Source organism: Bombina bombina, chromosome 3 (genome assembly GCF_027579735.1).
Source record: "Bombina bombina isolate aBomBom1 chromosome 3, aBomBom1.pri, whole genome shotgun sequence".
NCBI classification, from domain to species: Eukaryota; Metazoa; Chordata; class Amphibia; order Anura; family Bombinatoridae; genus Bombina; species Bombina bombina.
In genome coordinates this window covers 792,226,657-792,253,783 of record NC_069501.1, presented here as the reverse complement: position 1 = coordinate 792,253,783, position 27,127 = coordinate 792,226,657, and the positions used below count along the sequence as shown (strand labels likewise).

Below are 27,127 nucleotides of genomic sequence, written 5' to 3'. Positions count from 1 at the left end.
TCCCCCTGTCTATTCTCTGCTGTGCGCTGCTTAAACCACGGAGGTGCGCGTGCGAGGTCAATCTAAGGCCAAGTGTGTTTGTCTCTACTGCGCATGACGGCTTCAGACAAACACACTTGGCCTTTTATAATATAGGATAATCATGTCAAACTGTTTTGACTATTTTTTTAATGTTTAACAAGCAAATTTACCATGCAGTAATAAAATAGATAATAAAATGAAAGGATATAAAAAAAACCAATTTAAACACCCTGACTTGCATTTAACTGTGTCCCTTGCAATATAGAATGGAAACATCTTTTTTAAATGATACATCACTTTCCTCGTGATATCACTTGATATAAACATAACTCATACAGATGTAAATCCATATACCCTATAATCTCTGTATATCATGATGAACCAAAAAAATCCATTAAACACCCAGGAGACTTTTATAAAAACACTAGGGTCTCTTCTTTCAAATGAAGGTTCATAAAACCTCCTAGAAACCGCAATATCAAAATAAAAATGACTTAATATTTTTATATAAAATTTGCATTCTCTTCATTAATATTATAATATTATCATACTTATTCTCCCACCCAGGAAAATTCTACTGGGAGTTCAGGCATGGATGCATCTATAAAATAATTTTTAACCTAATCTTTTCATAATTTGGCAAATACAAATGAATCCCCCCAAATTATTGGTTACTTTATCTATGTAAATAGACACTGGTACCTGACCACAAAATGTCCATGTGATTACACTACACACATATTAAAGGGGACAGTCAACACCAAAATTGTTATTGTTTAAAAAGATAGATAACGCCTTTACTAGCTATTCCCCAGCTTTCCACAACCAACATTGTTATATTAATGTACTTTATAACATTTAAACCACTAAAATGCTAAAATGCAAGTCAATAGATAATAAATAAATAGCCATGTGACCAGGGTGAAGTGAAATGAGGCTTAGATACAAGGTAATCATAGAGGTAAAAAGTATATTAATATAACCATGTTGGTTATTCAAAACTGGGGAATGTGAAATAAAGGGATTATCTGTATTTTTAAACAATAACATTTTTGGAGTTGACTGTCCCTTTAAATGCTTTATCTGTAATTTCTTACCTTTAGTCGTTCTCTTAAGCTGTCGCGCTCTGTGGTCATTCTTCTTAAATCTGCTATAGCAGTGTCACGTTCATTCTCTACACGTCGCAGGATGGACTGAGCTGTCACATTGGATTTTGGAGTCTTAGGAGATCTCATGAGCTCCTTTCTTAGTCTTGTTATCTCTAATTGAGCCTGGTATATTATAAAAGTTAGCTCAATGTAAGTCGGATTAGTTAAGCAGTTCATTATCTTGTATCACCTAGTGTTAATATGCTTGTGTGTTTTATAAATAAAGCTTTGTTTTGTGAAATACTGAAAATTATATTTTTACAAACATAACTAATAGTGTGCATGTTAAAGTATTAAAGTACCATTCTGGTGCAAATATGACATGTTACTGACCATAGCTAACTATGGAGTTTATCACAATCTCGCCCTTGTTTTCTTAAGTGATTTGAACAGGGGCATTATTGGTATAGTGTTCATCTGTGCTTGACTAGTTATTGATTTTGCTATTTTTTATAATTTGTGTAAAAGTTTTTCTTATTCTTTTTTTTTGTGTAAAAGTTTTGTGTATCTGTGTGCTGGTACTGCTTCCTAACACCAACCAACATGGCGGGTGTAATGTGTTAAATTCTAAAACTCTTTGGGGTACTTGTTAATAATTTAAAAATAGCCCTGTAAATGTGTCATTAAATGATCTGCTAATCAGGACTAGCACGTTATGTATAGATTCATTTTCACCAAACCGATAATAAAAACGGTTCTTCTGATAAACAATGAAAATCAGGTAGATATTGAAAAGGGCTCATTAGTATTTAAAATGCTGATAATTATCAAATAATAGCTTGTAATAAGGCTCCTTTGTGTTTAACAAAAAAAGGGATTAAATGGCTAGTAAACCCACCAAATAATGTTATAAAATTCTGCACATAGTACAGAATTATATAACATTAGGTTAGCGCCAGCTTTCTAAATCAGATCAGAGCGGGAGCGAGCTACATTCATTTTAATGGCGTGATTGGGCCGGCTGTGACTAGACAGCGTGCCCAATGCACTTAGAAAAAAAAACAGACCTGCTCAGTAGAGCCAGGAGATGCGGTCTGTAAAATACATTTTTGTAAGAAAATATCTGTGACATACTTTGATTTAGAAAGCTGGCGCTAACCTAATATTATATAATTATGCACTATTTGGTGGGTTTACTGCCCCTTTAAGCATAATGTTAAAGTCTTAGGGCCATATTACAAGTGGTGCGCTATTTAGCGATTGCTCGAGTGTTAACACCGCCAGAAGATTTTGCGTATTACAAGTTGAAAGCATGCAAGCAAAACCTGCAGCACAATAAATTCAGGACTTCGGATATCACAACCCATGATAACTTATTCTCCCCTATAGACTTCAATGGATAGCGCAGAAGAAAAAATACTAACACTTATTGCTAATGGGTTAGCGTACATGAATAATTAGTGTACTCCTCTCAGACTTATGTGCGCAAACCCGACAGAAGTACACTAATTCTTCATGTGCACTAACCCAACGTGAGTTTTATTAAGATACGTTATGTATTTATTAACTATAAAATATTTAAAAATATTAATAAAATAAATATTATAGATGTACTAAAATATTCTAAAATAAGATCCATAGAATATATATATGTATATTTTACATTAACTATAATAATTATTATTAATATTTAATATGTACTATTTACATAACGCACCTTAAGATAACTATTCTTAGCGTGCTAACCCGACACTGCGTTAGACCTAAAGTGCACAACTATATCTATATGAATATATGCAGGTGTATATGTATATACAGTATACAGTATATCAAAAAAAGATACAAAGAGCACAAAGAAGAATTGATAATAGGAGTAACTTAGAAAGTTGCTTAAAATTGCATACTATCTGAATCACGAAAGGAAAAAATTGGGTTTAGGATCCCTTTAACTGCAAAGAGCTCTGATGCACTTATATATATCTCTATATGTGTGTCTATATGTGTGTGTGTTTATATGTCTGTAAATACATATATATACATATACTACATACCTACATATGTACACATATATATATATACACACACACACACATAAATATACATATTTAGACATAAATATGTATGTGTCTCAATATTAAAGCCCTTTGCTGAGACCCCATTGCACCAGAGACCTCATATCTTGGAGCACTTATAACTTTTTTGTGCAATATTTTCTGTGAATAATTTTTATTAGATAGTGCTATTAAGTGGGTAACTATACTTTGTAATGTATTTTTGATGTGTTTTTTGTGACACTTTTTTGTTTCACGAAACAGTTAACCAAAGCTCTGAGGATGCAGTAATCATTGTAGCGTAAATTGCGATTGTGCTCAAGTGATCGCTTTTGCTTTGAAATCATAATACCAGCAGTAAACCTGACGAGCGAAAACAACCACGATAAATCCCTTATCGCCCGCGCATATCATCTTTAGTGTTTCCCCTTAAAGTGGAACATATTACATTTTAGAGGGACATTTATATGAGGAATAAAGGAATGATTAGTTCACTACCATTCTCTTGCATCCCTCTGGCCTCCCCCATAAAAAAGTAAGTATTCTCTACTTTCTCCCGGTCATCTTGCTCTGTCTCATATATCATGGAATGTCAAAGATTGATATTTTATATTCAACATTTCTAACAGACATATTTCAGGGTTCAAAATAGATGTTTCATTAGCTCTTCTACTGAGCGCCATCACACATCATCACCACTGGGTGGCGATATTTATACATTTAGAGCTTAAAGAGACATGAAACCCCTATTTTTTCTTTCATGATTTAGAAAGAGCATGCAATTATATACAGCTTTCTAATTTACTTCTGTTATCTAATTTGCTTCATTATCTTACTATCCTTTGCTGAAAAGCATATCTAGATATGCTCAGTAGCTGCTGATTGGTGGTTGTACATAGATGCCTCGTGTGATTGGCTCACCCATGTGAATTGTTATTTCTTCAACAAAGGGCATCTAAAGAATGAAGCAAATTAGATAATAGAAGTAAATTGGAATGTTGTTTAAAATTATATTGTCTATCTGAATCATGAAAGAAAATTTTGGGGTTTAATGTCCCTGGCAGCAGTTTAACTTGCTCCTGAACAATTATGTGATTTTGGTTTGATATTTGCAAGCTTGATAGAAAGCTTTTTGAAGAATAACATTTGGAAAATGATGGTAATTCAGAATTTATGTCTCTCTCTCTCTCACACACACACACACACACACACACACACACACACACACATATATATATATATATATATATATATATATATATATATATATATATATATACACACATACAAAACACGGGTGGGGTCAGCACTGACCGGGTACACATCCTATGACCCTGTAACATGCACAGCCCTGGGTGCAAAACAGCACTCTCACCAGAGTCAAAGGCAGTTAACCCCAGATAGGCCTGGGTGCAAGGCCCAAACAGGGAAAATTACAAAAAAATAATACATTAATATAGCACACAGAGAAAGTCCAGCACTCACTCACAAGCTCTCAACTAAAATAAAAGTTAGTTGAGAGCTTGTGAGTGAGTGCTGGACTTTCTCTGTGTGCTATATTAATATATATATATATATATATGAAGATGCAAAGGGGAACCAGCACACACTCTTTCAATAGTTCATCATCCGGAGTGCCCTTCAAACAAAATACATAAAGAACAGGCAATGGGAAGGCACTCACCGTAATAAATTGAATACTTTATTCACTTGTGAATAAAGTATTCAATTTATTACGGTGAGTGCCTTCCCATCGCCTGTTCTTTATATATATATATATATATATATATATATATATATATATATATATATATATATATATATATATATATACTGTATATATATAAAAGTTCAAGAAAAGACAGCACTCACCGGTGTTTAGCAAAGTAAAAAATTAGCTTTTAATGTTTCATTTAAAAAACAAAGGGAGATTGCATGACGTTTCGGTGCTGTACTAACACCTTTATCAAATGTTCCCAAAGTAGAGACAGTCCCAAAGTTAGTTCATCCTCAGTGTGATGTCCCACAAAAGAAAGTATAAAAGCAATCCAGCTACAGTTCATTCATACCCTTCACAAATGATACAATTCCAAACACCTGAAATGTGAAAGCGTTGCCTACGTGCACGTCCTCTTGCTATGTGGCATATCCCAATAGGTCAGCATATTCCACCTAAGGTTTCCCTTTCAGATAGCGTAGTAAACCGCACGGCTAATTTTCATAGATGATGACGCGGTGATGTATTAACGCCCCCTCGGCAAGCGTGGAAAAGTATCATTCGTCTGCTTCTAAATGGAAAACGGATATCCAACATATGGTGAAAAAGCAACTATGTTGCATATAGGCAATTTTGCACAGCATCATGTTCCACATCTAGTGGATGATTCCGTGATTCAGACATACCAGGCTTCCGATCTTAAGCACCCGGGAGGAGCATAGGTAACTTGACTCATAGATGTATCACGCCCACTAATGGACGTCATCAAGGGGGAATGTACTTGTCACCATGAACTGTAGAATACTGGATGAGAGGTGTCAAAAGCGCACGGTCATAAGCACTAATAGTGCCTCCAGGAGAACTTGCTCCATCTTCATGCCCCACTTATCGTGGGTGACACCATATTGTCAGGATCAATATAAAGAATATGTCCCTCCTTGTAGCCTTAGTGACAAAATCCTTAAGGAGTATGTAATGAAATACTGAGTGGCTTTTAACACGACAGGTGTTGGAAAATCCAATTTAATATTTAGACCTTTAGGGGATACTGTGTACAGCATGTAGATCCACCTTGATTCCAATTGGAGTAACATCCTTGCACGATCACCAACCCTCTTTTGTGGGGGAATATGTTCAATGATCATGCTACGTAGACTGGACAAATTGTGTTTCTGTGTGGCAAAGTGGCGTGCCACTGGGAGGTCAGATTTGCCACTTTTTAATTCTTCCCTTTTAGAGAATCTGTGGTTTGCCATTCTATTTTTAAAGGAAGTAGTAGTTTTCCCAACATAAAACAGGGAACAGGGACACATAAGAATATAAATGACAAACGTGCTGCTGCATTTTAGCCTATGTCGAATTGAGCCAGAAACATTAGAGACATGCTGGTTAAAACGGACAACAAGCAAAGCTACCAACAAGAGACATGGCTGAAAACTAGCAAAGTAGGATGCTTTAGTTGTGGAGATTGCGTGACTTTTAACAGTATGCACATGGGGGATTCGTTCCAACATCCCCACAAGAACAAACGGTATACAATTTGACATAAGCTAACATGCAGCAGCATTAGGTTAACAAATGATACTTAACCACCCTTGCCGAGGGGGCGTTAATACATCACCGTGTCATCAGCTATGCAAATTAGTCATGCGGTTTACTATGCTATCTGAAGGGGAAACCTTAGGTGGAATATGCTGACCTATTGGGATATGCCACATAGCAAGAGGACGTGCACGTAGGCAATCTCCCTTTGTTTTTAAAATGAAACATTAAAAGCTCATTTTTACTTTGCTGAACACCAGTGAGTGCTGTCTTTTCTTGAACTTTTGTATTATTTTTTTGACATAAAAAACCCCGGCAGTTGTTATTTTGTGCATAGGAGTGTAATACCTTTGGGAAATATTAATATATATATATATATATATATATACACATTTATATATACATATATATATATATACACACACACACACACACATATATATATATACACACACACATATATACAAACACACACACTCTCAGACTCACACACACATTATATATATATATATATATATATATATATATATATATATATATATATATATATATATATATATATATATATATATATATATATACACACATATATATATATATACACACACATATATATACACACACACACACACGTCATTTGGCATTGCTCTACTATCGTTTATCGCTTTTCTTCCCCATGTACATACAGTATGTTTAACTCTTTGGAAATTGTTACCTTTTCATAAAGTTCATTGGTTTTGTCTCGCTCTGATGTCAAGACCTTGATATTAGCCTGGATTTCTGACATGTGACGCTCATACTTTTCCAGCATTGATTGGAGCTCATCCCGTTCCCGGAAACTTTTGTTGAGATCAGAATCTGACTGTAAATACATATTATGTAAATATAGACTGTGTGTGTGTATATATATATATATATATATATATATATATATATATATATATATATATATATATATATATATATATATATATATATATATATATATATATATAAATGAATATATATATATTTATATGTATATATCCTATACACATTCTCTAAGATGCACAAAACTTGCAACTGTTTGGAATAACATTTGGGTATGGTATCCCCAGAAGGACTAAACAGTATGAATTTGGTACTGTTTTCTATAAGCCTAATTCAATTTTATGTTTTATGTTCTATTATTATGGCAGATTGTATCATTGAATCTTAACAAGGCCAACATTTATTAGTGTCCCCTATACTGTAAGCGCTCATATTACAAGTGCTGAGTTATGTGTTGTGCATATCATGCTCCTGCCTGCCTAAGCCACACCCCGCAAGTCACAGTCCCCATCTTCCAGGATTCTGAGAGGATCTCATAATCAAACAAGGGATTTAATCATACTCCATAGAGGAGAAGGAACGAATACCATATTCTAAGAGGTTGAGGAGAGGAATACCACACTCTAAGAGGTCAATGAGAGGAATTACCACAGATAGTGATTAATTACCCCTCCGTGCAATCAACATACCTCACATGTTTGAGGTCCAAATAGGAGAGCACCACTCTATTCTTTATTAATTATGCTATACAAGTGCTTACATACTGCACCATAAGTTGATGTTTCTTGTGTTTTCTCCCCTCTCTGAGCGCTGACATCTGGATCCCCCAACTACATATATATATAATTTTTAATTAAAATACATCTTTTAACATTAATTTAAAGGGTTATGGTATATGACAAGGTGATGGATTAAGAAGGGCTCAAAGGTGTATATGTATGTGGGTAGATATATGTGTGTATTCATATATGTGTATGTATGTTTATGTGTGTGTACATATGTATGTGTATGTGTGCACACATATACACACACATATATACATACACACATATATCTACACACATGCATACATATATACATAAACACCTATATCTACACACACACATACATATACATAAACACAAATGTACACACATATATACATACACATCTATATCTACACACATACAAATACACACACACACATATATATTTTCTTACATAAATATACACCTTCCCAGTCAAACACCTTGTTATATTCCATATCCATTTAAATGACTATTAAAACATTTATTTTTATTTTTTGCTTTGCGCACCTTTGGCTTAACGCTCGAGAGATAGCCTAAATAAGTTTTTCAGTGCTCACTCATAGAAGTCTTTTCTGTGAGTGATTTAGTGCGCCTGCGCTAACTGACATCCAGATTTTAACGCATCCTGGGCTTTCACTCGAGCACTAACATATAACTCTTAACTTGTAAAAAAAAAAAAAAAAGTGCTGAACTTAACAGAGGACTCATGCTGAGGGCAAGGGGAAATCACACAGCAGTCTTGGGATCTACTGATACTTATAGATCTAATAATAGTTCACAATTTAAAGTTTATGTACGAGAAGGGGAGATGTCTCTTTAACAATGCCCCTTTCTACGCTACTGACAAAATCATCTTGAGAAAAGGGAAGATAAAAAAATTCCAGAAACTGTTTAATAATTTACATATGCATTTAAACATTTCATAAATCAGTTTCAATAGATGCCTTTAACCCCTAGAGGCCATTAGGAGAGCTGGGCTTAAACGCCTTTAGGACAGCATGGAACTTCCTAACTTTTTGGAATGTTGCTTTTAGAAAATGCAAAATGCAGCTGGGAGACATGCCTAGCATCATAGGTAGAAGCCATGTGATTGCATTGACAATCTCGTGATTTCCTTTTTCCAATAAAAAATTTTCATCTAAACTTTGTTCTAATCTTCAACACTTGCCCCCAGTCTTAAAGGGGTTAAATGATTGACAAAATAGAATAAGCAGAAAATAAATAAATAAAAAAAAATAATAAAATCAAACATAAAATAAACACATAGGCCTCTAGTTATCAAGCTCCGTAAGGAGCTTGATGGCATCTGTTTCTGGCGAGTCTTCAGACTCGCTAGAAACCGCAGTTATGAAGCAGCGGTCACAAAGACCGCTGCTCCATAACCTGTCCGCCTGCTCTGAGCAGGGGGACAGTCATCGCTGGAAATTGACACCTCTTGTGAGCTGCTGGTGCAATGCTGAATACGGCGAGCGTATTACTCGCCGTATTCAGCGAGGTCTGGCGGACCTGATCCGCAGTGTCGGATCAGGTCCGCCAGACCTTAATAACTAGAGGCCATAAACATTATTAAACCCTGAATGACAGCAACATACCCTGTACGTTGCTGGTCATTAAGGGATTATCTGGCTATAATGTGCTATTGAAAATGACACCCCCATAGAAAGGGGTTAATTATGTGTAAAATAACTTTCCAATATACATAATATTTCCTCTGCTTTTCATATAAATTAATTCTAAAATTTGTGCTTTTTCCAATGTCTTGATTGATGTTAGAATACATCATACAGATTCAGGACCCACACCTTCCTATCACCTAGATTACAAATTGTGCGCTAAACCCGGTACGTAAATAACGCTAAAAATGTAGCTGTACCGCACTTTCCATAGCGCTGCCATTACAAGTTACAAGAAAACCTTCTTGTGTTGTGCAGTATAGTGTGATAAGCTCCATACCGCACAAAAGCCAAGTCCTGACTTGACGTGCTCGTTTTCCCCCATAGACATTAATGGAGAAAACGTGTTAGAAAAAAAAACACCTGCGATTGCGGAATAGCGATCGCAATAACGCATTCCCCATTGATGTCTATGGAGACAAGAAAGTTTATTATAAATCTAACACCCTAATATAAACCCCTAGTCTAAATACCCCGAATCCGCCGCCCCCCCTAACATTGCCAACACTAAATAAAGATATTAACTCCTAATCCGCCGCCCCCGACATTGCCAACACTACAATAAACCTATTAACCCCTAATCCGCCACCCCAGACATCGCCAACACTAAATAAACCTATGGATCCAGATTCTCAGATGTTCACTTGTCTTTTAAAACCTTTTCTAGAATTGATTTATTTTTAATTTCCGAATCTCTATCTATTCAAAAATTATGCGTAGATATTAGTGACATTTCAATCTCAGACCACGCGGTTATATCCCTTGGTTTTGTGTCTATGAATAGTGATAAGAATAAGTGTGCTAGATTTTTTTTCCAAGATACCTACTTAATGATGTTAAATTTTGTATATGGTTAAAACAAAGTTGGAAAGATTTTTGTAACTTAAACATCAATTATTTCAATAAAATTGACATTTTTTGGGAAACCACCAAGGCGATGCTGCGTGGTGAAATTAAAGCATACATGTGTAATCTAAATAAAAAAAGGTGCGCAGCTGAAACGCAATATACCAATCAGGTAAAAAATGCATATAGAAAATATCTAAATCAGCAATCAGTTAGAAATTGGAAAAGCTACTCCGAAGCTAGAAAAGCACGTGATATATTTCTTAAACAAAAATCTTTAGAACAAGAATCAAAAATCAGTTTATATTTTAGGAGCTTTCATGGCTGTTCTGCCAAACACCTGGCTCGCCTGACAAAAATTAGAAAGAAAAAGAATTTCATAGCGGCCTTACAAGTAGGTAATTCTAGAGTCTTTGAAACAGAGGAGATTAGCAAGGTTTTTTTTTACTTTTATCAACTACTTTATACTGATATAATTAGTGATGTCAAGAGCCAGGATAACTTCTGGCGGGATTTGCGAATCCCACAGATTCTGGAGGAGGATTCTTCCCTTTTAAATGCCCCTATTTCAGATGAAGAAATATGTACAGCCATAGATCAGCTTATACTTAATAAAGTTGCAGGACCGGATGGTTTACCGGGAGAATTTTATAAGATACTAGTGCAAGAATTAAAATTAACTCTGAGTAAATTGTTTAATTTTTACTTTTGTTCCAAAGACTTTATGTCCCCGTATTTTTCTGTAGCTAATAATTCATTAATCCTTAAAAAAGGAAAAAACCCAGAAGACCCAGCGTCTTACAGACCAATTTCTGTTTTAAACACAGATTATGAACTATTATCCTCAATATTTGCCAAGAGGCTTGCCATATTGCTTGAGAAAATTATTCATATGGACCAGGTAAGCTTCATGTTATCCAGGAACTCCACTAGACATATTCGTAGTGTTGCTATGTTTCTTGATTTTCACTGAAATTTGTATGGGATGAATAAGGCTAGTAATAAGAATATACAAGATATAGCAATTTTAACGCTTGATGCCAAAAAGGCTTTCGATTCCATATCTTGGAATTATTTAACACATTGGCCAAATTTGGATTTCATAACCAATTTATTTATTTTATCCAGAAGCTGTAAAGATTCCTAATATCTTTTTTTATTGATTAATAATACACTTTCAGATAAGATCACATTGAAAAGAGGCACACGACAAGGTTGTCCCTTGTCTCCTCTATTATTTAACATCGCATTAGAACCATTGGCGATTAAATTAAGGGAGAAGATGGAAGGTATAGCCCTGGGTTCACAGACACTCAAACTACTACTTTATGCCGGTGATCTTTTGTTATTTTTAAAGGACACTAGCCAGTCTATTCTGCTGATAATGAGATATTTGAAAGAGTTCAGTATATTTTCTGGTTACAGGGTAAATTTTCAAAAGAGCGAACTTCTCTGGGTTAAAAAATCAGCTACCAGTCTCCAAGAATTTCCGTTCAGGACAGTTGACTGTATTAAATATTTGGGTATTCTTCTTCACATAGATCCTAAAACATGGTATGGTTTGAACTTTATACCATTATTGGAGAAAATCCAATCAGACTTAGAAACTTGAACGTCTTTACCACTTTCTTTGAAGGTGCGAGTCAATCTAATAAAAACTATTATTTTTCCCAGATTGCTTTATCCCCTTCAAAACTTACCAGTTTTTATTCCTAATAAAGATGTGAAGAAACTATGTTCTTGCATGTCTAGATTTATTTGGGGTAATAAAAAGGCGCGTATATCCCTTGATAACCTTATGTTAAAAAAGGAGCTGGCAGGTTTATCCCTCCCTAATATCAAGCTTTATAACTGGGCAGCTATGACCAAGATAGCTATAGATTGGATTTTAGAGTCCAACGTAGTCTCCTCTTTTGATATCGAAAGCTTTTATTTTAAACCGTTTATGCTAAAGGCAATCTTACACTGCCCCCCTAAAACATTTCCGTCTAATATTAATAATCTTATTACTATTAAAAATATAGTATTGGCCTGGAGGAAATGTTGTTTCTTGTTGGGGATAGATCCAAGCTTTTCTAAATTCCTTCCTATTGGCGGGAACCCACAATTTTTTACCAGGAATTTATAACAAGGCCTTTCAAACTTGGAGGGACAAAAAGATTAGCTTTTTAGCACAGATTATGACAGAAAGTGGACAGGTTGTCTCCTTTCAAGATCTAATTTCTCAATTTGGCATTTCTAATAAGACCTTTTTTTTGCCTATTTACAATTACATCACTATGTGGATGCACTGGACTGTATTTTTCCAATATCTCCTGCTTGGTCTGAGATTGAATTATGTTGTTCAAAATTCAAGTTGGGCGATGCCTCTATTTCCTTAATTTATGATATCATGATGTCTAAACAGGGTGCTCTTGCTATTGGGAAAATTATCAATAAATGGATACATATTTTTCCAGATTTGGATGAAAATAAAATTGGTTCTAGTTTTTCAGCCCTTAACCCTTTGAGTGCTAAGCACTTTCCCACCTGGGTGCTAAGATTTTTTTAATGTTATTTTTATTATTTTATTTTTTGAACAATTTTTTTTAAACTTTTTTTATTTTTTTTCAGACCCCCAAGAATTACACTGTTGGAAAGGTTAGGCGATTACCTTTCCAATGGTGGGTCTGTATCTCAGGCATCTAAGCAGCATGCCCCCTACTCCTATACTTAACATTGTTAAGTATAAATAAAGTTGCGCGGTGACGTCATCATGTTATTTCGCGTGACGTCACCACGCAAAACGGGAAGCCCCGGCGATGCCTGTCACTCTGCACGATCGCTGGGGTAGGAGCGGGTGGGAGCCCCCAGATCTCCCTCAAGGTGGGAGAGTGCTAGTGATGGCTCTGAGCCGTCATTAGCACCAGAGTGAGAAACTTTGTGATGGCTCAGAGCCGTCATTAGCACTCAAAGGGTTAATCAATGTATCGTCTCCCCTTCATGGAAGGAGTCTCATGTGAAGATATTTAATCATTTTTATATTTCCACTTAAAGATTACATAAAATGTTTCCTTCTACAACCCCAAAATGCCTGTGTTGTAGTTTACCAAGTGCTGATTTTTGTCATATGGTTTGGTATTGTCCAAAGATTTATCAATTATGGCAAAAAATGGGGTTTTGGGTTTCTAATCTTTATAATTTGCCGATCCGATTTTCACTAGAGAGTATTTTTTTTTATTTAATCAATTTGAGAATCTTGGTTTATATCGAAATGTAGTTAATACGATTATTTTATTAATAAGAAATCTGATATTTAAAAATTGGAAAGCACATTCTATGCCAAAATTCTCAGTGGTGCTCAAGGAAATTCAGCTACAGATTATTTTTGAATCTTTTCAGTTACAAACAGTCTCCGATAAAAAAAATAAAATTATTTTTGAATGGCTGGCTTCCCAAATTAAGTCTTATTCAAGTAATGTCCAAAATCAGATTTTGTTCCCCTTTTTGAACTCGAACGCTTTTATGGAATTAGTTTTGCTAAAAAAAATTCCCAGCTGATTGGATATCTCTCTATAGAGATTTGTAAGATACATGTGATAGTGGGGTGAGTGGAGGGATAGTGGGTCAATCCCCCCCTTTTTTTTTTTCCTTCTTTCTCCCTTCTTTTTTTCTCTTTCTATTATGTGTGAGTGTTATGTTATTTTATTGTAATTAAAACATCCAACAGCGTTACCTTGGTTAAAGAGGATATAATATAATAATGAATGCAAGTGTTGAATCTTTCCATTTCGATATATGCTTAACCAAAAGAGTTGTATTTGGTGATTTTTCTGTTTTTCCTCTTTTAGTTAAAGAAGGATTAGATTCAGTGGGCTGGCTCTCTTTTTGTTTATAAACTTGTTAATTTATTATGATTTGCTTAGAGTCTTTGGCACCCTGCAAGGTGATTTATCAATGCTTAATGTGTCTACCTTAAATTGTATTCGCTGTTGAACCATAAATAAAATATATATTAAAAAAAACACCTATTAACCCCAAATCCACTGCCCACCCGCATTGCCAACACTTCAATAAACCTATTAACCCCTAATCCGGCGTCCACCCACATCGCTAACACCTAAATAAAGCTTTTAACCCCTAATCCGCCACCCCAGCATCACAAATACTAAACTATTCCTATTAACTCCTAAACCGCCTAACATCCACATTGCGACTACCGAAATTAAACTATTAACCCCTAAATCTAACACCCGCTAACTTAAAATTAAAGTTACAATATAACAACCTTAAAATAAATAAAAACTTACCTGTGGAATAAAAAAAAAACTAAGCTAAAACTAAAAATAAACCTAATATTACTATTTAAAAAAAATAAAAAATACCAAAAATAATAAAACCTAAATTACATCATTAAAAAATCCTACCACTACGAAAAACCCCCAAAAACTAACATTACAAAAAATAACAAAGTCTTAAATTACGAAAAATCAAAAAAATATAAGATTACAAAAATAATAAACTAAATTATCGAAAATAAAAAAAATTAAATCTAATACCCCATAAAAACAAAGAAGCCACCCCAAAATAAAAAAACACCCCTAATCTAACAATAAACTACCAATAGCCCTTAAAAGGGCCTTTTGTAGGGCATTGTCTTGCTTTTACAGAAAAAAACTACAAATTAACCCCTAGCAGTAAACCCCCCACCCACCCAACCCCCCAAAATAAAAAAGATCTAACTCTAAAAACAAACTAAGCTACAGATTGCCCCTAAAGGTTCATTTGTATGGGAATTGTCCTTAAAAGGGCAATCAGCTCTTTTGATGCCCATTAAAAAATAAAAAAGCACTAATCTTAAAAAAACAACAACAAAAAAACTAACACTAACCCCAAAAAATGTACTTACCATTCCTGAAGTCCAGATATCCATCTTCTTCCAGGCGGAGCAAAGTCTTTATCCAGGCGGCGAAGATCTTCTTCCAGGGCAGCACCATCTTCCATCTTCATCCCGGTGGCATGGCGCTGTAATGGCGGCTGCGCAGAAATCCAGCATGGAGGATCCTCTTTATTCGATCGTCCGCCGCTCACTGAAGATTTAATGCAAGGTACCCGTTTTATATTGGGGTACCTTGCATTTCTATTGGCTGAAATTCTCAAATCAGCCAATAGGATGAGAGCTACTGAAATCCTATTGGCTTATGTAAACAGCCAATAGGATTTCAGAAGCACTCATCCTTTTGGCTGAATTGAACATTTTAATCAATAGGAATGCAAGGTACCCCAATATAAAACAGGTACCTTGCATTCAATCTTGAGTGTGCGGCGGACAATCTCATGAAGAGGACGCTCCACGTCGGATGTCTGTGCGGCTGCCGTTACAGCTCCGCCCGCACCACCTTTTCTCCGCACCACCGGGATGAAGATGGAAGATGGTGCCACCCTGTAAGAAGATCTTCGCCACCTGGATGAAGACTTTGCTTCGCTTGGAAGAAGATGGATGTCCGGACTTCAGGAATGGTGAGTACATTTTTGGGGGTTAGTGTTAACTTTTTTTTTTTGGGGGGTGTTTTTTGTTTTTTTAGATTAGGGCTTTTTTATTTTTTAATGGGCAGCAAAAGAGCTGATTGCCCTTTTAAGGGATTTAAGGGAAATTCCCATACAAAGCTTACGTTTTTTTAGAGTTACGTCTTTTTTATTTTGAGGGGTTGGGTGGGTGGGAGGTTTTACTGTTAGGGTTTAATTTGTATTTTTGTAATGTAAAAGAACTGTTAAACTTAGGGCAATGCCCTACAAAAGGCCCTTTTAAGGGCTATTGATAGTTTATTGTTAGATTAGGGGTGTTTTTATTTTGGGTGGCTTTTTTTGTTTTTATAGGAGTATTAGATTAAGTTTAATTTTTTTATTTTGGATAATTTTATTTATTATTTTCTGTAACGTTAGATTTTTTTTATTTTTCGTAATTTTAGACTTATTTTTTGTAGGTTTTTTTGTAGTGCTATGATTTTTTAATTTAGTAATTTAGGTTTTTTATTTTTGGTATATTTTATTTTTTTAAATAGTAATGTTAGGTTTATTTATAGTTTAAGCCTTGTTTTTTTTATTTCACAGATAAGTTTTTATTTATTTTAAGGTAGTTATATTGTAACTTTAATTTATAGTTAGGGGGTGTTAGGTTTAGGGGTTATTAGTTTAATTTAGTTTGGTGGGTGTTTGGAAGTTTATGGGTTAATAGGTTTATTTAGGTAGTCGTGATGTGTGGGGTTGGCGGTCTAGGGGTTAATAGGTTTATTTTAGTAGGAGCGATGTGGGGGTGGCAGTTTAGGGGTTAATAGGTTTATTATAGTATTTGCAATGCAGGGGCGGCGGATTAGGGGTTAATACTTTAATTTAGTGTTGGCAATAAGGGTGGGCGGTGGATAAGGGGTTAATATGTTTATTATAGTATTTGCGATGCGGGGGTGGCGGTTTAGGGGTTAATAGGTAGTTTATGGGCGTTAGTGTACTTTGTAACATTTTTGTTTTGCAAAATCCATAACTACTGGTCTTTGATAGCGGAATGGATTGTGGCAGTATAAGCTATAACGCTAGCGGAATAGCCGGACCGCACAACCTGTAATACAGGTGATCTGAATATTCCACACTCAAAAGCCATTTATGGATCGTTATAGGCTAAAACGCTAGTGGAATAGCCGTAGCACCGTGACTTGTAATAAGGGTGAGCTGAATTTTCTGCTTGCAAAGGCCAATTTTTCAGTGGTATAGCCGTACCGCACAACTTGTAAACTAGGTATATGTAAGTAATTGCTTAATCAGTGCAGAAGCTGATTTGTATTTGTCCCTTACAGCTAAAGCATAAGAGATAGAATAAATATACTCAAAAAGCTTTTAACAAATAACTGTCTGGAAGCAACGCTATGCAAATTTTACTAACAAAATGACAATTTTAAATGCTTTTAAAACTTGTATTTTATATGCAGATCTTTTACAATGCAGCATTTATTTGCAAATAACTAGACCAGGTGGGACAGCAGAACTCTGGCAGTGTAGGGCACATAGGGAGATCCATATGAGGTCCATTAGCTGGGATCATCATGTTCTTGTGTAAAATTTCAATCTGCTGAACTTTAATGTACGAGACTGCTGACTATGGATGGATTTAGACATAACGTCATGCGATCACCCAGGTATAATGTGTATAGAAACTTACATTAATGTCCCTTTAACATTCCTTTTACTGTGGATGGTTAAAACAACTTGAACAATTTTTAATTCCAACAATAACATTTTAGTCAACAATTTAAAATACAAAATAAGTGTTTTGATGGTGTATAAATATATTTCTTACTTGGGACTGGTTGCGTTTAGGACTACAGCTTCTTCCACGAAGCATCTTCCTCAATCTTTCTGCTTCCCTCTTGTAGTAATCTTTTTCATCTTCTAATGTTTTGACAAATGAGTCAAGCTTAGATGGACTTGTTGCTTTACTCTTCCCGTTTGTTAAAATACAGTTCTTTTCTGTGAAAAAAAAACTCATTAACACTTAATATAATTTTCTTATTTTAGTTAATATATTAAAGGGAAATACAAAACATAGTGCAATAAGGAAATGCTCTATGTTTTTAACTTTTTGATGCACATGACAAGCCCTTCTCATCATGCACATTTACTTCTGCAGTGAGGATAACAAGTATGTTTCATCATCCTGGGTGGTCCTGTATTTGCCAGCTGATTATCATAACAATCAGAAATACCTCTCAGCTTTGGTTCTATTTTTGGGGTTCTGATTCTTTTAAAGAAACCAATTCAAATAAAGGGTTTCATGTCTTTATTGCTATGAAGCTATGAAGTGATTGCCATAGTAAGACTTATAACCTGACAGTAGCCACATTTTGTTGTGCTGATGATATTAGTGCTCATAGTTTGATGTTTGTCTGAACTAATAAAAAAAATGAAGAATCAAAATAAATGGGAGAACTGTGACAATGTGATAATGATGATATTTTATGTTTTTGCTGTACTGAGTTTGCCCAGAGGTAGGAACCTGCATACAATGTCAGAATTGGTTAAACCACCACTCTGGGAAATCAGAATTGTGTTTCATTTTAAAATATGTGTCAATTTGTATGTTAGATAATTTATACCTAGTCATATTCTGCATAAAATGCAAGATGGTGCAGAGTATACAAATAATAAATGTTCTCTTCTGAATTTAATTTTCCATTTTAATTGAACTGTATAACATTATATTTTTTGCTGTTTTGTGAAAGTGAACTGATGCTAAATGTGGGACAATAAAATATCGGCTAGATTTAGAGTTTTGTCGGTAAAGACCCACGTAGCTAACGCTGCTTTTTTTCCCAACGCACCCTTAAGACAACGCTGGTATTTAGAGTTGTCTGAGGGGCTGAGTTAGGCTCAAAAAAGGGTGCGTTGAGCCTAACTTAGCTCCACTTCAACCCTCAATACCAGCTAAAACGTGCTCGTGCACGATATCCCCATAGGAAACAATGGGGCAGTTTGGGCTGAAAAAAAGCAGCGTTCAGCTCCTAACGCAGCCCCATTGTTTCCTATGGGGAAACACTCTCTAAGTCTGTACCTAACACCCTAACATGAACCCCGAGTCTAAACACCCCTAACCTTACACTTATTAACCCCTAATCTGCCGCCCCCGCTACGCTGACACATGCATTATATTATTAACCCCTAATCTGCCGATCCGGACACCGCCGCAACCTACATTATCCCTATGAACCCCTAATCTGCTGTCCCTAACACTGCCGACCCCTATATTATATTTATTAACCCCTAATCTGCCCCCCAACATCGCCGCTACCTTACCTACACTTATTAACCCCTAATCTGCCGACCGGACCTCGCCGCCACTATAATAAATGTATTAACCCCTAAACCGCCGCACTCCCGCCTCGCAAACACTATAATAAATTTGATTAACCCCTAATCTGCCCTCCCTAACATCGCCGCCACCTACCTACAATTATTAACCCCTAATCTCCCCTCCGCAACGTCGCCGCTACTATAATAAAGTTATTAACCCCTAAACCTAACTCTAACCCTAACACCCCCCTAATATAAATATAATTTAAATTAAACAAAATAATATTCCTAAAATTAACTAAATTAATCCTATTTAAAACTAAATACTTACCTATAAAATAAATCCTAATATAGCTACAATATAAATAATAATTACATTGTAGCTATTTTAGGATTTATATTTATTTTACAGGCAACTTTGTATTTATTTTAACTAGGTACAATAGCTATTAAATAGTTAATAACTATTTAATAGCTACCTAGTTAAAATAATTACAAAATTACCTGTAAAATAAATCCTAACATAAGTTACAAATACACCTAACACTACACTATCATTAAATTAATTAAATAAATTACATACAATTAGCTAAAATTAAATACAATAAAATAAACTATACTATAATACAAAAAAAACAAAACACTAAATTACAAAAAATAAAAAAGAACTACAAGCAGTTTAAACTAATTACACCTAATCTAAGCCCCCTAATAAAATAAAAAATCCCCCCAAAATAAAAAATCCCCTACCCTATTCTAAAATACAAAAGTAATCAGCTCTTTTACCAGCCCTTAAAAGGGCTTTTTGCGGGGCATTGCCCCAAAGTAATCAGCTCTTTTACCTGAAAAGAAAAATACAATACCCCCCCCAACATTACAACCCACCACCCAAACACCCCTACTCTAACCCACCCAAACCCCCCTTAAATAAACCTATCGCTAACCCCCTGAAGATCATCCTACCTTGAGTCGTCTTCACCCAGCCGAGCCGAATTCTTCATCCAAGGTGCGCAGAGGAGGTCCTTGATCCGGTAGAAGTCTTCATCCAAGCGGCTAAGAAGAGGTCCTCCATCCGGTGGAAGTGTTCATCCAGGCGGCGTCTTCAATCTTCATCCATCCGGAGCGGAGAGGAGCCATCTTCAACGGAGCCGACGCGGAGCCATCCTCTTCAACCGACGGATTAACGACAAATGAAGGTTCCTTTAAGGGACGTCATCCAAGATGGCGTCCCTTTAATTCCGATTGGCTGATAGAATTCTATCAGCCAATCGGAATTAAGGTAGAAAAAATCTGATTGGCTGATGCAATCAGCCAATCAGATTGAAGTTCAATCCGATTGGCTGATCCAATCAGCCAATTGTATTGAACTTGCATTCTATTGGCTGATCAGAATCAGCCAATCGGAATTGAAGGGACTCCATCTTGGATGACGTCCCTTAAAGGAACCTTCATTCGTCGTTAGTCCGTTGGTTGAAGAGGATGGCTCCGCGTCGGCTCCGTTGAAGATGGCTCCGCTCCGCATGGATGAAGATTGAAGACGCCGCCTGGATGAACACTTCCACCGGATGGAGGACCTCTTCTTAGCCGCTTGGATGAAGATTTCTACCGGATCCTCTGCGCACCTTGGATGAAGAATTCGGCTCGGCTTGGTGAAGACGACTCAAGGTAGGATGATCTTCAGGGGGTTAGCAATAGGTTTATTTAAGGGGGGTTTGAGTGGGTTAGAGTAGGGGTGTGTGGGTGGTGGGTTGTAATGTTGGGGGGGGGTTGTATTTTTCTTTCAGGTAAAAGAGCTGATTACTTTGGGGCAATGCCCTGCAAAAAGCCCTTTTAAGGGCTGGTAAAAGAGCTGATTACTTTTGTATTTTAGAATAGGGTAGGGAATTTTTTATTTTGGGGGGATTTTTTTATTTTATTAGGGGGCTTAGATTAAGTGTAATTAGTTTAAACTGCTTGTAATTCTTTTTTTATTTTTTGCAATTTAGTGTTTTGTTTTTTTTGTATTATAGTATAGTTTATTTTGTTGTATTTTATTTTAGCTAATTGTATGTAATTTATTTAATTAATTTAATGATAGTGTAGTGTTAGGTGTATTTGTAACTTAGGTTAGGATTTATTTTACAGGTAATTTTGTAATTATTTTAACTAGGTAGCTATTAAATAGTTATTAACTATTTAATAGCTATTGTATCTAGTTAAAATAAATACAAAGTTGCCTGTAAAATAAATATAAATCCTAAAATAGCTACAATGTAATTATTATTTATATTGTAGCTATATTAGGGTTTATTTTATAGGTAAGTATTTAGTTTTAAATAGGATTAATTTAGTTAATTTTTAGGAATATTATTTTGTTTCATTTAAATTATATTTATGTTAGGGGGGTGTTAGGGTTAGAGTTAGGTTTAGGGGTTAATAACTTTATTATAGTAGCGGCGACGTTGCGGGGGGGAGATTAGGGGTTAATAATTGTAGGTAGGTGGCGGCGATGTTAGGGAGGGCAGATTAGGGGTTAATCAAATTTATTATAGTGTTTGCGAGGCGGGAGTGCTGCGGTTTAGGGGTTAATACATTTATTATAGTGGCGGCGAGGTCGGTCGGCAGATTAGGGGTTAATAAGTGTAGTTAGGTGGCGGTGACGTTGGGGGGGCAGATTAGGGGTTAATAAATATAATATAGGGGTCGGCGATGTTAGGGGCAGCAGATTAGGGGTTTATAGGTATAATGTAGGTGGTGGCGGTGTCCGGTCGGCAGATTAGGGGTTACATTTTTTTTAATAGTGGCGTCGATGTGGGGGGCCTCGGTTTAGGGGTACATAGGTAGTTTATGGGTGTTAGTGTACTTTAGAGCACAGTAGTTAGGAGCTTTATATTCCGGCGTTAGCCCATAAAGCACTTAACTACTGACTTTTTTTTGCGGTCTACCGCTCACTTCTCCCAAGACTCCAAATACCGGTGTTAGGCAGATCCCATTGAAAAGATAGGATACGCAATTGGTGTAAGGGGATCTGCGGTAGCCTGGAATCGTGGTAGGGAAGTGAGCGTTAGACCCTTTCCTGGCTGACTCTAAATACCAGCGGGCGGCCAAAAGCAGCATTAGGACCCCTTAACGCTGCTTTTGACGGCTAACGCAAAACTCTAAATCTAGCCGTATGTGTTTTAAATATTTAGGAAATAATGACTCCTGTGCTGCGGTTTGTTATTTACACCATACAATGGAGAACTGTACAGCTGCCTTTAGATACTGATATTATGTTATAGTAGCTTCCATACAAGTAAATAGCTGTTACTTAAGTGCTACCTCAGTACTGAGCCATTCATCTTCGTATCTGCAGTTATTCTGTCTACGACAATAGTGGTTCGTACTAAGGGGCCGATTTATCAAGTGCCAAATGGCCCCTGATGCCGCCGGAAACACCAGTTATGAAGCAGCGGTCTTAAGACTGCTGCTCCTTAACTGGTGCACTGACTCTAAGGCTGCGGACATCAATCCACCCAATCCTATACGATCGGGTTGATTGACACCCCTGCTGACGGCCGATTGGCCGCGAATCTGCAGGGGGCTCCATATGACAGACTCAGATGTTAGTTTTGTAGGTGCAACCATTTACAACCTGCACAGCAACTCAATACCTTAAAGGGACATTATACACTAAAGTCATGCAGTATATAATGATGAACATCATCTTAAGAATAGCATGCAGATGTATTTTTTAATTATTTAGGGCCAGATTATAAGTGGTGCGCTAATAGTTACGCAGAAGTGATAAAGGGTTTATCGCGGCTGTTTGCACACAATGGATTTAGCGCTCCTATTTCAAGTTGAAAGTAACGTGATCGCTTGTGCACAATTGAAGTTAATGCATGTCGGGACAGCTCGACCTCAGAGCTCTGGTTAACTGTTTCATGAAACAAAAAAGTATCACAAAACACCGCAAAATTACATTGAAAAGTACAGTTACACTATAAGGGTTATAAGGGTTCAAAGATATGAGGTCTCAGGTTTTAGAAAAAAAAGGCAGGCAAAGGGCTTTAATATTTAGATACATACATATACATGTCTAAATTTGTATGTGTATTTTTTTGTACTTTTTTTTTAATATAAACTAATATAATATAATTCTAAAAAAAAAATATTGGGGGAAGGAGTATCCCAGTAAAACTGGGGCATTCACATTCTGCAGACTCAATGAAAAATAGGGCTGGTCTCTAAAGTTTTTAAGGCTGCTTTTTATTCCCAGTCTGGCCCTGCTAGCTGCTAATTGGTGGCTGCACATATGTGCATCTTGTCTAGCTAGCTCCTATTAGTGCATTGCTGCTCCTTCAACAAAGGATACCAAGTGAATGAAGCAAATTTTATAATAGAAGTAAACTAGTATGTTGGGTATACTGTATGCTTTATCTGAATCATGAAACTCCTTTTCATGTCTCTTTAAATCATTTAACAGCTTACCTGATCTCTCAAACTTTTCCACCTTTTTACATAGTCTGTTCTTTTCGTCCTGGAGCTGGTCTAAGAGAATATTCAGAGTTCTTGTCTCTTCCTTTTTTACTTCAAGATCATTTTGCACTTTTTCTAGATGGTCTTTGGTAGAATCAACATCCTAGTAATTAACATTAAAAAATATTTGTTATGATGCAATCGCTTTTCATAACATATATTATAGCACCAGCATAACTGTTGTGATAAATGCCAAAAATGTATTTTTAAATTTCAAAGCAAATTACTTTAAAGGACCACACAATGCAGTGGAATTGCATAATTAACAAGTGCATAATAAAAGACAATGATTCAACACCTTCTCTGAATTTCAAATAAGCAGTAGATTTTTTTTCTGACAAATTCATTTTTTTCTTCCATTTTCCGGCCCAATGTATCATGTGACAAACATCAGCCAATCACAGACTAGTATACGTATACCCTGTGAGCTTGTGCACATGCCCAGTAGGATTTTGTTCCCCAGAAAGTGTGAATATAAAAAGATTGTGCAAAATTTGATAATGGAAGTAAATTGGAAAGTGTCTTAAAACTGCTGATCTATCTGAATCATAAGTTTATTTTGACTTAAGTGTTCCTTTAACCCCTTGGTGACCAAGGAGGTTTCAGGCACGTCTTACAAAAAAATTACAGTTAAGGACCAAGGACGGGCCTGACACGTCCTCTGGGGTTTAAAGCACTGGAAGCAATTGTGATCGCTTCCAGCTGCTTTCAGGGTATTGCAACGATGCCTCGATGTTGAGGCATCGTGCATAACCCTTTACTAACCATCCGATGCTGAGAGAGCCACTCTGTGGCCCTCTCTGCATCGGCCAGTGATGGCGCCGATCGTTCGTGGGTGGTAATCATAGCAGGGAGGTGGCCCATCGCTGGAGGAGGCTGAAGGGGGCGTGTGAGAGGTGGGACGGGGTGTGTGAGAGACGGAGGGGGTGTGTGAGGGGCCGGAGCGGGCGGGAGTGGGTGGGACTGCTCCTGCCATGGCATGTAAATTTGTGAGTACCGGTTAAAATAATACAGAACACCGGGAACTTTGGAGAGGGGGGATCAGGGTTGGGAAATGGATCTGGGAGGGGAAGGGGGGTCGGGTATTGAGGGGGGGGGCAGCTACACTATGGAAAAGGGCCACAATTTGTTCCAAAGTGGGTACTGGCAGACAGCTGCCAGTACCCAACATGGCGTCAAGTAGGTAGAGGGGTTCAGGGAGGTTGGGGGCTAAGTGGTATCCTACAATGCAGGCTATATATAAAAAACATAAATTATAGATTATATAAAAATAAAAAATGGCTTTTTATTTTATGGGAATGACAATTGTGGGGTGGGGGAGGGAGGGGAGCTGTTTGAGGGGGGTCAAGGATGGTCATGGGGTGGGATGTGTCAGTTGGGAGGCTGATATCTACACTAAAGCTAAAATTAACCCTACCAGCTACCTAATTAACCTCTTCACTGCTGGGCATAATACAAGTGTGGTGCGTACCAAAAAGCAATGCCAAAGCCATATATGTCTGCTATTTTTGAACAAAGCGGATCCCAGAGAAGCATTTACAAGCATTAGTGCCATAATTGCACAAGCTGTTTGTAAATAACTTCAGTAAAAAAAACTAAAGTTTGTGAAAAAAGTCAACAATTTTTTTTATTTGATCGTATTTGGCGGTGAAATGGTGGCATGAAATATACCAAAAAAGGCCTAGATCAATACTTTGGGTTGTCTACTACACTACATTAAAGCTAAAATTAACTCTACAAGCTCTCTAATTAACCCCTTCACTGCTGGGCATAATACTGGACATAATGTGGTGCGCAGCGGCATTTAGCAGCCTTCTAATTACCAAAAAGCAATACCAAAGCCATATATGTCTCATATTTCTGAACAAAGGGGATCCCAGAGAAGCATTTATGACCATTTGTGCCATAATCGCACAAGCTGTTTGTAAATAATTTCAGTAAGAAACCTAAAGTTTGTGAAAAAGTTAACGATTTTTTTTATTTGATCGCATTTGGCAGTGAAATGGTGGCATGAAATCTACCAAAATGGGCCTAGATCAATACTTTGGGATGTCTACTAAAAAAAAATATATACATGTCAAGGGATATTCAGGGATTCCTGACAGATATCAGTGTTACAATGTAACTAATTTTGAAAAAAAAAATGCTTTGGAAATAGCAAAGTGCTACTTGTATTTATTGCCCTATAACTTGCAAAAAAAGCAAAGAACATGTAAACATTGGGTATTTCTAAACTCAGGACAAAATGTAGAAACTATTTAGCATGGGTGTTTTTTGGTGGTTGTAGATGTGTAACAGATTGTGGGTGTCAAAGTTAGAAAAAGTGTTTTTTTTTTCAATTTTTTCATCATATTTGATCATTTTTTATAGTAAATTATAAGATATGATGAAAATAATGGTATCTTTAGAAGGTCCATTTTTTTCCCCCATATATATTTTTATTGAGGTTCTGCAGGTACATAACAATAAACAAAAGTTCAGTAGTATATACATATCAGGTACAATAATATTTGGTTAGCTTTTCCATTCGGGTATAAAGTATTGCATTACTATGTACATGACAGCGTATAATTAAAGAGACAATACAGTACTATTGTATAAAACACTAAACAGAAATATTGGAACCTCATTTTCCACTCTTTGTGAGAAATGAATGCACCTCCAAATGATCCGCAGGCCACTCATGTGCCTATGCAATTTAAATGACTAGAAAGAGGAGCTCCGATGTTACATACAGTCACTTTTGGACCTTGAAATTTAGTTAATATCTATATCTATATCGGACTATTTCCCAGTAAAGGAATGGTCGCTCTTGGATCAAAAAGAATAAGGTTGCTATAAGATATAATTTCTTTTGCTTATATAATAAGCCTATGGGAGTATGGGGGGGGGGGGGAGCATATGTTCTGTTAAGAAGCCAGTAAATTTCTGAGTGATGGGATTATTAACGGGAGTTACCAACTGGCGCGACTATGGAGTATCACATAACCGACTATTTATGCTCACTAACTACTGTAAGATTAGCGGTATATAATATTATGCCATATAAGTGTTAAGGACCATACATAACTTGATAAGGTTGCCTCTACCTCCACCACTAGAAAACGTGATAGGACTTGCTTTGGTTCAAAACCTCCTAGAAACCTGTCGGCAGGGCCGGATTTCCCATTAGGCACAGTAGGCATTTTTTTTTTTGTGAGGGCATTAATTTTAGTAAGAATTGTGCTGCCAGGTGCTTACAGAGTCGAGTGTTTATTGGGAATATGTTACAGCA

At 36.3% G+C, this 27,127-nt stretch overlaps 1 protein-coding gene across 1 annotated transcript in view; it reads right to left on the bottom strand.

Annotated features, from left to right (window-relative positions):
- The window catches only part of TSGA10 (testis specific 10), a 159,408-nt gene that overhangs the window by 102,727 nt on the left and 29,554 nt on the right, over window positions 1–27,127 (bottom strand). The window contains exons 4-7 of the mRNA XM_053705457.1: window positions 23,806–23,956; window positions 17,864–18,033; window positions 7,135–7,281; window positions 1,119–1,292 (exon numbers count right to left, since the gene is read on the bottom strand). Of these exons, the coding sequence (XP_053561432.1) occupies window positions 1,119–1,292; window positions 7,135–7,281; window positions 17,864–18,033; window positions 23,806–23,956 (642 nt within the window). The remainder of the gene's footprint in view (window positions 1–1,118; window positions 1,293–7,134; window positions 7,282–17,863; window positions 18,034–23,805; window positions 23,957–27,127) is intronic.